Genomic DNA, 12,645 nt, shown 5'->3' with positions numbered 1-12,645 from the left:
CTGCTTGTTTTAACATTAAAAAGTAAAACGATTGCGTAGATCGATTGAATATTTTCTGCGTGTTATAACATTTAAAATATAAAACGATTGCGGCATGTTAATGCAGGTTCATAAGATTTAATATGAACGATAGCGGCTTATTCAGGGAAATTTTAGTGTAAATCTCCTACCTCAATCTGTATCAATTAATTGTTCAACAATTGTATACTGACGGAATCTTTCACCTTAGGCAAAATTATAATTTTTTTACAATTAACGGGTTTTCTTTTCAGAATCGTCAAAGTAAAGCACAGAAATAAAAGTTACAATTTAGGTAAGAAAAGTGAAAAAATGTCGATAAGATATTAGGTTTACTGAATGTTTCTATCAGATGTTTTTCTTCCATATTTTATTTGCTGGTGATTTTCAAAAGCCAAATATATAAACCAATTAAATTCAGAACAGTTATGCAGTGTTCTGCTTATATATAAAAATTGTTAATATTTGAATTGTAGTAAAAAAATCAGACAAATTATATATTACTAGATTTTCCGGACGCTCCATATTCTGTAAAAAAAACTTTCGCGATTTCCATTTCAAAAGAAGTTCATGAAGGTTATTTTACGCGTATTTTTTTTATTAAACAAATAAAATTCCAATCAATATAAATAATGTAGATATCTATTCGCGCAGAGAAGCTTTCGCGAATTTACTTGGATCGCGAAATTCGCTAAATTAAATCGCACGCGAAAGATATTTGATTAACAGTACATATCAGTATTTATATAATACCATAATCATTAGCGAGGTCAGCCATGATAATAATGCATAGTGGTCCTTATGTTTACAGCTTCCGGTCAGAAAGGCGTCAGATTTGTTTCACCTAACCAAATCACTACCAAGTTGTGATTGGTGGAAAATCCAGATGATAGCAATGATGTGCCATATTCTTGGAAATTAAAGTATAAAAAGTATAAAATCAAAGAATAGTTTTAATGGGAAGACAAATAGCAGAGCAGCGTGATGTACAACGATAACTTTATGGATTATAAATAGACACATTGAAATTAGTACTCCAGGATTTGCGGTAACGTTCACTGACACGGAACAGGAGTCATACCAAATGCACGTGCAATTAGATTATGCGTACAATGAAGTGTGCAGATGACAAAAAAACCTTACTGGGAATAGGCGAAGTATTGCAAACCGTAATGGGAAGCTAAAAACACAAGACATGGAAATGTGAAACTAGTCGTTGTGAAAATTAGTTTGCCATGGAAAAAGGCTGTTTAACAGTACTGATGCTTTGATTGACTTTTGCACTGAAATAGACTGTTACGTGCACATGCACTCATGTCCATATCAGAGTTGACCTGCTTACCATTAAGATCTTTGCATTTACATTTATGTATGTTTTATGTCGCTCATAACTGTGTACGACGAGGCCTATTTGGTCGTAATAAATATGAGATAAAATGTATCTTTATCCATCCTATTATTTAATAAACAGATGCTAGAATTATTTTGAGAAATGTTTTCTGAATATAGGACGAGGTCTATTTGGCCGAAAAATATACTAGGTAAAACTTTTTGGATCCATTCCATTTTTTATGATCAGATTCTTGATTTATTTTGTGAGAGATTTTCTAACTATAGAAACATTCCACTGATTAGGTCGATTTTTGTTGTAATTAAGGTTGCACATAATAGAGATTTTAAATTATTTTTACTTAAAATTGTTATATTACTTTTCTGAGAATTTTCTGTTTTTTTTTTAATACTGCAAGGAATTAAAGTTCGTTTTTGGCGTATTCAGATTTTGGCGCAACAAAATTTGTTGTACTTTAATTAAACGCAAAGTAAGTTGGCGTAATAATATCTTGTACTTACAGCGCTTGATTATAGTAACCGTCAGTTAAGTCATAAAGTTTATAGTAACTATAGCGAAATCAGATCAGAAGGGAAAAAAAGAATACAATACAAAGATGGTTAGAGTTAGGTAATGTGGCACACACAAACCTCAAAGCCCACTACGGCTTTATAAATGCTGATTAAATGATATTCCTGTTGTTAAAGATAATGATGAATCAACTTATTTGATGTTATCAATGTAAGTATTATGTTATTTAATGAATAATGTAATTTAAGTATTAGTTACCTACATTTAGTAAAATATGAAATGTATATACGTGTATATATCCGTATATAAGTTAGAATTAAACACAAGAAAACAAAAATGCTTAGTATTATGCTTAACTTATAGTTTGTGTAATGAATATGATTGTCTAAGGACGATTCCTCTTAATGGTATTTTTAAATGTTTAACTGTGTGGCCTGCAGTATCCTATTGTCGTATTGCTAGCTGTCAATCAAAACACCAAAGTACTGCACGTGACTTTGTATTTTGTTTTGTGTATGTTACGATGTTTACTCGCACATTTAATAGGTGCATGCGCATGTGCGAGCACGAGGTGTGGTCATATATTGAATTACGGCGATCGGTCAATTTGTTATTTGTGGAGCGTAAGGCACTTACAAAGGATTCACCATTATCAAAGGGATATAACTTCTTTATACCAAACCTTGATAACCTTTGTCTTTTATCTGCTGATATCATTAAATTCATGACAAGCGAAATATTATATATTTTTTTTAAATTGTTGTTGAATGAAAATAAGATTAAATCCTTATGAGGCAATAAGTTTATGAAAAAGACTGATAACTCACAAATGACATCGAAAAAAATGTACTCTTTTTTTCCAATACAGCTATTTATATAGATTTTAGACTTTTACACATTTTATTTTTTTTCTTTATTTCTTGCTGCCTATCTTATCCATAAGTCATTGATGTTGATGCTGATGTTGTATAGTACAGCTGAAGCTGAAGAATAATATAAGGACGATATTTTTTATGTTATCAAATCAAAAACTTTGTTTGCCTTTGAAATACCATTCGGTTTATTAGTATTTTTCACGGGTGCTTAATTTTTCGCATGTATGGCTTTAAAATTGACAATGAAATTACTTTGAGGTTTGAAATAAATACTTTATAGTGTAGGAAATGCTTATGTACTACATGTTTACTTCGAAAATGAAATGCACCAGTTTTTGTTGTTATTTGTTTTTGTTGGTGTGGTACTTTGAATTCCAGTTTCACAATTGATATCAGTCTAGCCAGTATTGTTAACGAAGATCCAATGTTTATTCTACTTAATGTTTGTCGTCGTTTGTCCGTGATTTCTAGGAACTGATATTGAAATTGAAATCGTTATGAAAACCCCTCTTGTGTTTTTGTTTTGTTTAATATGAAATAAAGTGATATGGGTATGTGTGCATTATGTACCTCTGTTAACGACGATAAATTTAAGCCGTAGATTATGGTTTAATATTTTTTTTTCTCTTTTTCACTCAGGTAAGAGAATATTCACTTTTATGAGTAAGTTGGTTATCATTCTCAATAATTTTTTATTAACTTACTTTTGTTTTCTCAATATTTCTCTTCATTCAAACACGAACATAAAAAAACATATACATACACCCTTACATACATACATACATACATACATACATATATACATACATACATAAATACATACATACATACATACATACATACATACATACATATATACCTACATATACACACACACACACACACCATCAAAATATATAAATAAACTTATTTAAATTTCTAAATTAGGCAATTCGGTGGTTCAGTACCGAAAACATTGTTTTACAATATTAAGCGATGTACTAGAAGAAAACTACCGCTTAAATAGGTACGTTTATAGTATATACTGTAAAATCTTGATAACAAGCGGATGCAAATTTTCGCGACCTGTCTGTTGATTTTTCATATAAGGCAGGAAATGCTTTCATGTAATTACGAGACTTGTAACTGGTGTTTAAAATAAATACTTATATTTTATTTTATAAATTATGTATTGAGTATTTTTCTTCTTGAATAGGTTATGGTGAAAGATTTTAAGGACTAATTTTAATACATTTCAATGTTATAGATGTGTAACACAATAATCTGAGAAAAAAATTCATAACAAACTGTCTACAGAATACACTCTATTTTTTGTCTTTTGTATATCTATAATTCAATTTTGCTTGTTACGAGCATTTTCATTGGCTTAAAAATTTACTTTATCAGCCCTTAAAGGAAAAAATGGCGTCGCCGTTTATAACGTTGCTTCTGATTGGCTGAGATGACGGCGTACTGATTTCATAGACAAAAGAGTCCCAAAATGAATTTTAAATGTTGAAGAAATTATCTTTAGTAAATTAAATTATAAGGATTAATTTGAATAGATTTTTTATGTTATGGAGATATAACACAAAAATCTGAGTGTACTCTCATCATAAACCGCTTCGCTTTTTATTTAGAGTACACTCAGATTTTTGTGTTATATCTCCATAACATAAAAAATCTATTCAAGTTAATCCTTAAATAACATAAAAAACATATATTCTAGTTAATCCAACCAAACAATGACTACCGATAATAGATAATCCTTGTAAACCTGAATATCAACTTCATGTTGACTTTGGGACTACTTTTACAGTAAATGGTATTATGTCTCATTTCATAATGCGGGTACAAAATAAAATTCCATTTAGGCTTGGCCATATACATTTGATATCAATAGTACAATGCGGCCTGCACTTCAAGAAATCAATCTAATTTGAATATCAGTTTATACTGCTTTATTATTATATAAACATTTCCATAACAATAAGTCAACAAGAGAAAGGATATTTAGTGTTAGAATGAAAGCAATGTTCTTATATTTTACATGCTTCTATCACGTTGTGTATAGCTTTGCATATATTTATTATGGTTAATCAATGCAAATAATCCGATCACGTGACAAGATTATCAATTGCGTTCATACCATTCCTTCAAAACATACCCAGATGTAATTGCACAGTCACTGACTCAGAGGCAGACATGTTTTCACTGGGGCGTCTTAGTTTCATGACCGTCGTCAGTATCTGGATAGCCATTGCAGGTAATATTTTAACATTAAAGTTACATGTGCCGCGTTTTTCATATTCAACAATTCAAAAGGGGCTTTTAATATGTCATTCATAACAAAAAAAAAATTATTTTGAGAATTACAGTACTTTCTACAATGTTATTTCAGATTTTTACAGTGTTATTTGTAATTGTAAAGTGATTTCTGCAGGTATGTTTCCATCTAATCATGCATAAAACAACAATTTTACCATACATTATTTATGTGTTGTAACACTTATAAGGCACCTGAAGCAATTTGAATGTTTTCTATAGCTAGATTCATCAAACCTTATTGTTTTCAATTGATTCATGAAGAAAAAATAGCGTGTCAAATTTTTTAAAAATTACAAGACAAATTAGATAGACTAAGACTATCGGCGAGACAAGTAATAATGATACAAATATGTACCGTTAGATAAAAAATACAGGTACAGGTAGCTAATAAAGGCATCCATTGGTACTGCCCATTACCTGTATAGGGCTTTTAGTGGTCACACCTGACTGCACGTAATGCACTTATTAGTTTACCTGTAGTTTACATGTAGTGCACTCCTGGTGCAGTAGGATGTAAAGTTTAGCTTACACTGTAAACAAAATTTGTTTTTCAGTTTATTAAACATTGAAAAATCTATACATAATATATTATGTTTTTGTTTATAAACTTATGGTCTTCGCTTGTGTCATGTGTTTTTGGAGAAGTACTACAGTGCGCATATGGTGGTATTGTTCTCATCCACTCTCAGAGTTACGAGTGAAACACGAGTGTAGGAAATTAAGTATAGGCCGTTTTCAACTCGGGTGTTTACATTTTACAATTGTATCTACAATAGAATAGAAATGTGACTACAAATAATTTTTTTCAATTTTACGAAAAATAAACCTAGTCCTATACGTTTTATTTCCTTTACAGTCAAAGGAATCGTCGCGGAAAGTCTACTAGAAGTCCATATGCTTGGATGTATCAAAAATAGAAAAAGTAACAACGCTGTCACTTTCGAGGTTACGCTTCTAAATCCCAATGATACCATTGTTACTGGTAATATCATAAATTACACCAATTTAGTGAGTACGTTTACTTTGAACAGCAAGGAAATATTTATTCAGAGGTTCGATGCCGCCGTCGAGGTGATTGGTTCTGGTTTAAGTCGTAAAGGCATCAAAATCACTTCCGACGGTGAGTTGCTCGTGTACGCCTCAAGTTCCCACATTTCACAGCATGATCTAGGAGGTTATCTTTCACTTCCGGTTCGTGTCCAAGGCAACATCTACTATGTCGTTACTGGGAAAGACAATGGCGTGATTCTAATTGTCGGCGTATGGTCAAATACAACAGTCGAAGTTAGTTTACTTACCAATTATAATGTTACTTACAACGACACAGTATATGTAAACGGCAGCATTATAATGGAAACTCTGGATGAATATAGCACAATGCAGATATACTCCACTGGTGATTTGACCGGAACTCGGATAAACTCATCTCAGACAGTCAGTGTATTTAGCGGTAATAGACTCAGTGGAACTTACCCCAATATGTACCACGTTGTAGAGCAACTTCCACCTCTACACCTGTGGGGTAAAACCTATGTTACCGCTCCTCCTCGAAATTTCACATACCACTGTAAAGTGACGTCAAGTTTACCTCTAACAATTGTCACTTACACCTGCAAAGGTGAAGCTAGAGCCTTTGCGTTAGCGGAGACAGGCTCATTTGAAACTTTAAATTTCGAGCAAGAGATCTGTTTACTGACTTCAACCGAACCTATTCTGGTTACAATGATGATCAACAATGATACCGCTCTCGGTTCCATGACTATTATGTCTCCTTTAGATGACGTCACAGGCAGTCTGATGACGTATGTATCACGCCTGCTAACCAATGCAGAGATAGTAATAATCTCCAACACTAGTTTGAAAATGGAACCTGCCAGTATCTCGCCCAAATTTATTGAATGCCCTAGTTTCCTTGGTTACTGTATCACACATCTTGAGAATCTGACTGGAAACACGGTATACACTATCACTTCCGGTTCCGGAAACGACTCTTTCATAGCTTCCGGTTTCGTGCACGGACAAACGGCAACAGATGACTCAACGGCATATCCCCTTTTGTACCATACTTCCGCAGTAAGTAACATTTTATTTTAAGAAATCTAATTAGATGTATTTACCTAAAGATGCTCCACCGCCGAAAGATCATAGGCGATACTCATCATTTGTTGTTGTTTACTCATGTGAATTTATGTCTTATTAAAACAAACAACAATATAAAATAACTTTGCTTTTGGTGGATGCGCAATCAGTTCTTCATTCCCTACAGAGCAAGGCGCTTTGGACTTTTTTGGGAGGCAATTTATTATTTTGAATGCTTTTATCTTGACGTAAAATAAGAAGCTGAAACTTTTCAATGGTGGTGTAACGGTGTAAATAACTTTTGCATCTAAAGAAAACTTCTAATTCGTCTGTTCCTGTGTTTGATAAAGAAAGCGCCATTCGTCAAGCGCATTGCATCTTTAAGGTTCCCATACAGTTATTTTAAGGGAAGGGAACAACGTCTCTGTACAACATTTATTTCTATTTCTGGATATGGGGATATCACTCTATTTTTCATATTTTTTATACGTTAACAATTTAGACATACTAGATTATATCCTGAAAAATCTAATCATTTTCAAAAGCATTTGTATAACAACCTTATATGAAATTGATTACAAGATCACTCTTTTATCAACTTCAACCTAAAATTTTGTTGAAATAAGTATTAACTGAGATAAACATATGTTCATTCTCGATACTTCAGGGCTACTATCACCGTCGCAATATCCACTTCTCGATCTTCAGGGCTACTATCACAGTCGCAATATCCACAAATCGATATTGTAATAGCAAAAATGAAGGCTTTTCAGTAGAAACACTCTGATCAAAAAGTGTGCCGTTGTTCGATTCTTTAGATGCACGTCAAAGGACCAAACTACCTGTGCCATTTGGTGTCGCACGCAGAATCTTCAGGTTTGTCCTGACAGAGGTGGATATAATGAAAGTGATTGCAATCGCTGTTGCATCGAGGATGATATATATAATACATTTACTCTTACAATGTTTGATTTTTCTTGTCGATGTCGAATCAGTCAAGTGCATACAATGGCCAGATGGAGAAAGCTTTATCTCTAGATAACAAAACGACTACTCTTGCACCTGAATTCTACCAAGGTAAGTAATCTCAAAGTTACATTATTGGATTTTCTTTTAAGTATCCTTTCAGGTCGCCATGTTTGTAAGTCGTAGCTGAAATATCCACATGTATAAAGAAGTTATTTAGTTAAAATTATTTAACATAGTCTTTTTACATTTGTGATTCCAGTTGAATATAGGTGTTTTTCAAAATGAATTAAAGATTTCAGAACTAATATAGATATCTGTTATAGGGTGAAAAGCAAAAGCCCGATGTTAAAAGTTACTCTTCTTTTCATTTCAATTTAATAACAAAAGTCACGATCTTTCAAAAAACATTTCTTTCGGTTATCATATGAACAACATTTTTTTTTATCTCTAATGAACCATTTCTGATACTTTGCAGTACATTTGTATGTGTTTAAAGCATCACTCATATCGATTTAATTTTCGTTTGATATATTAATACGATTGTGATAAAACAAAATTAACGAAATAATGATGTCAAATCATAGTGGTATGTTAATGTAACTCTTCCACGATTAAAAACTTTCGGTAAATTACTGCTGTCTGACAAAATTAAGCTTATCCCATGTGATAAAATCCTGGAGAGCTTTTCAGTGCAGTTTCGTACAACAGTTCACTACGTCAAAAGGTCAAATTGATGTAACTGTATCTTAGCACCGGTTCTCTAACTGAAATTGAGTAATATTTCTTTCAGATGTCATCTCCAACACAGATCAGAACTTACAGAAAGCACCCGAACAATGTAAATGTTGCAGTTTCAAAAACTACAGCATGGAAGAGATCGCAAATTATACAAAATCGCTGAAAAAGGAATTGACTGTCAATCCAAACACCACCAGCAAGTATCTGCGAACATTGTCGTCTGCGGAGGACCAACGCATATCGTCAAAGTTCATAGGTTATACCGCTGCCATTGTCCTTGGGACGCTTGGGGCTTGTCTGCTCATCGCTGATATTGGAAACATTTTGCAGATGTTCAGATTTATTGGAAGAGCCTTTTCAAATGAGTGAAGAACGCCCACACAATGAACATTGATAATATCAGTATTGACTGATTAACACCCGTAAAAGGTCTGAAATAGAACTAAAAAGTCAATTTCATAAAATGCAAAATGTGATAGTATATTCTAGTGAATGAAGAACGCTAAACGATTAGTTAAGTTTATCTATGTTATTAGTCTGAACCGCTAAGAGCCAAACAAGATGACACAAAGACGTAAGAATAAATAATATAATTCACAAAATGTAACGTTTGGATTTTAAATCAACTTCTTTTCAGATTAAGGTCTGGTTTAAGTCATTTTTACCCTGATTTGACTACTAAAATAATTTACCGTTTCCATCCATAATCGACATGAAAACTTTCACCAGGATGATAAATTTGAAATTTAACTTGAATTCACATGAAGACGTTCTGCCTTTATATATAATTATGGATTGACGAAACGCATTGCAAAGCATGGTGTACGATATTTACACTGACTCATTTATCATTATCGTCTCATAATATAAAACAATGAATGTTTTTAATTTGATAGTTTCCGTGAGAGTGGTGATCTTTTTATTTATCAGAAACTGTCTTTGTGACACTCGTATTTTCCTGCTACATGTTGGGATTGTCAACTTCCTATTCCGTCTTTGCATATTACAGAGTTAGCTCCCTAGCGGGTAGGTATCGATTGTTACGTCATTATTTCGTGAGCGCAATTCACGTCGTTTTCTCCGAAACGTATGACGTAACGTTCCCAAACACATATGACGTCACAATCAATACCTACCCGCAAGTGCAGATAACTCTGTAATATGCAAATTCGGAATAATTAACTGTTGATTCAAGCGGAACTCCTCGTCTTTTAAGGATGGTTTTCCAATTGCAGATATAATCATGATATCCGGTACTGGCAATATTAATTCCACCATCTGCTAAAGTGATGGTTGTTCATTTACAACAAAATCCCTCGCCATGCTGTACATATATCATAGTTGGTTTAGCCACTCGCCTTTAACCTAGCCGGCCGGGGTTCGATCCCCGGCACGGACGTGAAAAGGTTAGGGGTCACCTTCCCGATCACGTGGGTTTTCTCCGGGCACTCCGGTTTCCTCCCACACTAAGATCCCTCGCGCGCTTACATCCGGGCCATCAAGAGTGATTTGCATAAGTTGTATAACTTGTTTCGTAATCAATGTAAAATAAATAAAGTTTATATTTATCATAGTGGTTTTTTTCCAAAACCACGGACATTGAGTGTCAGTGAAGACTGTAAATATTTTTAAATGCCATTTATTGGCTAATCAATATGTATAAACCTTTATCATTGTATGTTGATTGACATCGGTAGAATGTTCAACCTTGAACTAATTAAAAAAGAAATAAATAGAAATGAAAAAAATGTTAGTAGATCTGATTCCATATGCAAAACATGCAATGCATCTTATGGTTTTTTTGTCAAAATCATTGCATGTTGATTGTACATCAGTAGACTGTTTAACCTTGAACTGATAAAAAGGAAATAGATAGATATGAATAAAATGTTAGTAGATCTGATTCGATATGCAAAACATGCAATGCATCTGATGGTTTTTTTTATCAAAATCATTGCATGTTGATTGTACATCAGTAGACTGTTCAACCTTGAACTGATAAAAAGGAAATAGATAGATATGAATAAAATGTTAGTAGATCTGATTCGATATGCAAAACATGCAATGCATCTTATGGTTTTTTTTGTCAAAATCATTGCATGTTGATTGTACATCAGTAGACTGTTTAACCTTGAACTGATAAAAAGGAAATAGATAGATATGAATAAAATGTTAGTAGATCTGATTCGATATGCAAAACATGCAATGCATCTTATGGTTTTTTTTTATCAAAATCATTGCATGTTGATTGTACATCAGTAGACTGTTCAACCTTGAACTGATAAAAAAGAAATAGATAGATATGAATAAAATGTTAGTAGATCTGATTCGATATGCAAAACATGCAATGCATCTTATGGTTTTTTTATCAAAATCATTGCATGTTGATTGTACATCAGTAGACTGTTCAACCTTGAACTGATAAAAAAGAAATAGATAGATATGAATAAATTGTTAGTAGATCTCATTCGATATGCAAAACATGCAATGCATCTTATGTTGTTTTTTTAACTAAATTATTGTATGTTTATTGTACATCAGTAGAATGTTCAACCTTGAAGTAATGAAAAATAAATAAAAATATCACAAAAATGTAAGTAGATCTGATTTGATATACGAAACATGCAATGCACCTAAGTTTTTTTTATCTAAATCAATATAGGCTTCAAATGAAGAATCCATTGGTGATGCCTTCCACTCAGGCTGTCCACTGTATACGTAGTTATTTTATTGTCAATATATGAAGCTTGCTCTTTTATATATTGAGGTAATTTCAACAATGGATCAGTGTAGCCGATATTACAATGTAAATAACATAAAGCTTAATTATTCAATAAGAATGTAGTAAATATACTGCTTTTTCTATCTCAGGCGATTATTTGAATCATTTGTCTGTATATAATATTGACAATGGCATGTAGGCTGGGAACTAGTTTTGGAATAATAATATACTGATTTTGAAAAAAAAACAAACAAAAAAAGATTAAAACAGGCAACAACATTTCGCTTCAGAAGATTTGAAAGGCATGTCGATCCGTTAAATTATGTACTGTTTCATGTTTCTAGGGTGTTGATACGAACGTGGGCCGATTGTCTCGCATTTTTTTTAAAGTTAACTGCCTAACGACAGTGTTAAATGGCAATATCCCTCGAACAAATATAATACAAGATTATGACTTGCTATTTGATAATGGAATGTCGTCAAGGATTTTCCTTGCCTTTTTAATGTCCCAGAAACATGTTATATATCTGAAAACTGCCAAGGTTGTGACCTTAGGTTCTGTCTTCAACAATGTAAACAAATGTCCCGACACCTCGGGGGGGGGGGGGGGGGGGGGGGGGTTCTCACTCATCATATCACATACACATGACTCATCACATTCATCCTATACTATAAACATTAATCACATCAACAATAACACAACCTTTATGCAATCTGCCATACAGTGTATTTCTAATAAGGGAGCATTTCCGGCATTGAGTATTCAATGCAAATAGGTGATAACATTAATTTGAAACCTCGTCTTTCTGTTCAAGTTCGATGATGGGACGAAGCCTTAATGCAAATGGATGTGTTAGCATACTAATGGATCGCAAACCTTCAAAATCATCTTTATATAATGCATGCGTCATTAGGCCTTAATATGAGATTTGAATAACAAATAATTCGCATTTTGTTATTTTAGCCTGGTGAGAGTAATAAACATTCTGACAAGGTCTAGTATATGCATTTATATTACAGTATAATCGTATATACATGTATTCAGATATTCTTATATATATTTAATTCAGAGCAAG

The 12,645-nt window shown here is 32.9% G+C and overlaps 2 protein-coding genes across 2 annotated transcripts in view; both read left to right on the top strand.

Moving 5' to 3' along the window:
• The window catches only part of LOC138307459 (cadherin EGF LAG seven-pass G-type receptor 2-like), a 35,032-nt gene extending 30,722 nt beyond the window's left edge, over positions 1–4,310 (top strand). The window contains exons 17-18 of the mRNA XM_069248218.1: positions 273–313; positions 830–4,310. Coding sequence (XP_069104319.1) covers positions 273–313; positions 830–888 — 100 coding nt within the window. The 3' untranslated portion in view covers positions 889–4,310. The remainder of the gene's footprint in view (positions 1–272; positions 314–829) is intronic.
• A 628-nt stretch (positions 4,311–4,938) lies between these two features.
• On the top strand, positions 4,939–10,584 carry LOC138307185 (uncharacterized). The gene is made up of 4 exons (XM_069247818.1): positions 4,939–4,999; positions 5,918–7,134; positions 8,136–8,217; positions 8,900–10,584. The coding sequence occupies exons 1-4, from the start codon at positions 4,939–4,941 to the stop codon at positions 9,214–9,216; spliced, it is 1,677 nt and encodes a 558-aa protein (XP_069103919.1). The 3' UTR covers positions 9,217–10,584.
• The last annotated feature ends 2,061 nt before the right edge of the window (positions 10,585–12,645 follow it).

The sequence above is a fragment of the Argopecten irradians genome, chromosome 14 (genome assembly GCF_041381155.1).
Source record: "Argopecten irradians isolate NY chromosome 14, Ai_NY, whole genome shotgun sequence".
Classification (NCBI taxonomy): domain Eukaryota; kingdom Metazoa; phylum Mollusca; class Bivalvia; order Pectinida; family Pectinidae; genus Argopecten; species Argopecten irradians.
Note: the sequence above shows the minus strand (reverse complement) of the source record. Positions and strands in the feature narration are given on the sequence as shown.

Excerpts from the sequence above, each read along its gene's own strand:
- LOC138307185 (XM_069247818.1), top strand. The coding sequence starts at position 4,939 with ATGTTTTCACTGGGGCGTCTTAGTTTCATGACCGTCGTCAGTATCTGG. Across the intron at positions 5,000-5,917 it reads TATCTGGATAGCCATTGCAG|TCAAAGGAATCGTCGCGGAA; the intron begins GTAATATTTTAA and ends TTTCCTTTACAG. Across the intron at positions 8,218-8,899 it reads TGCACCTGAATTCTACCAAG|ATGTCATCTCCAACACAGAT; the intron begins GTAAGTAATCTC and ends TATTTCTTTCAG.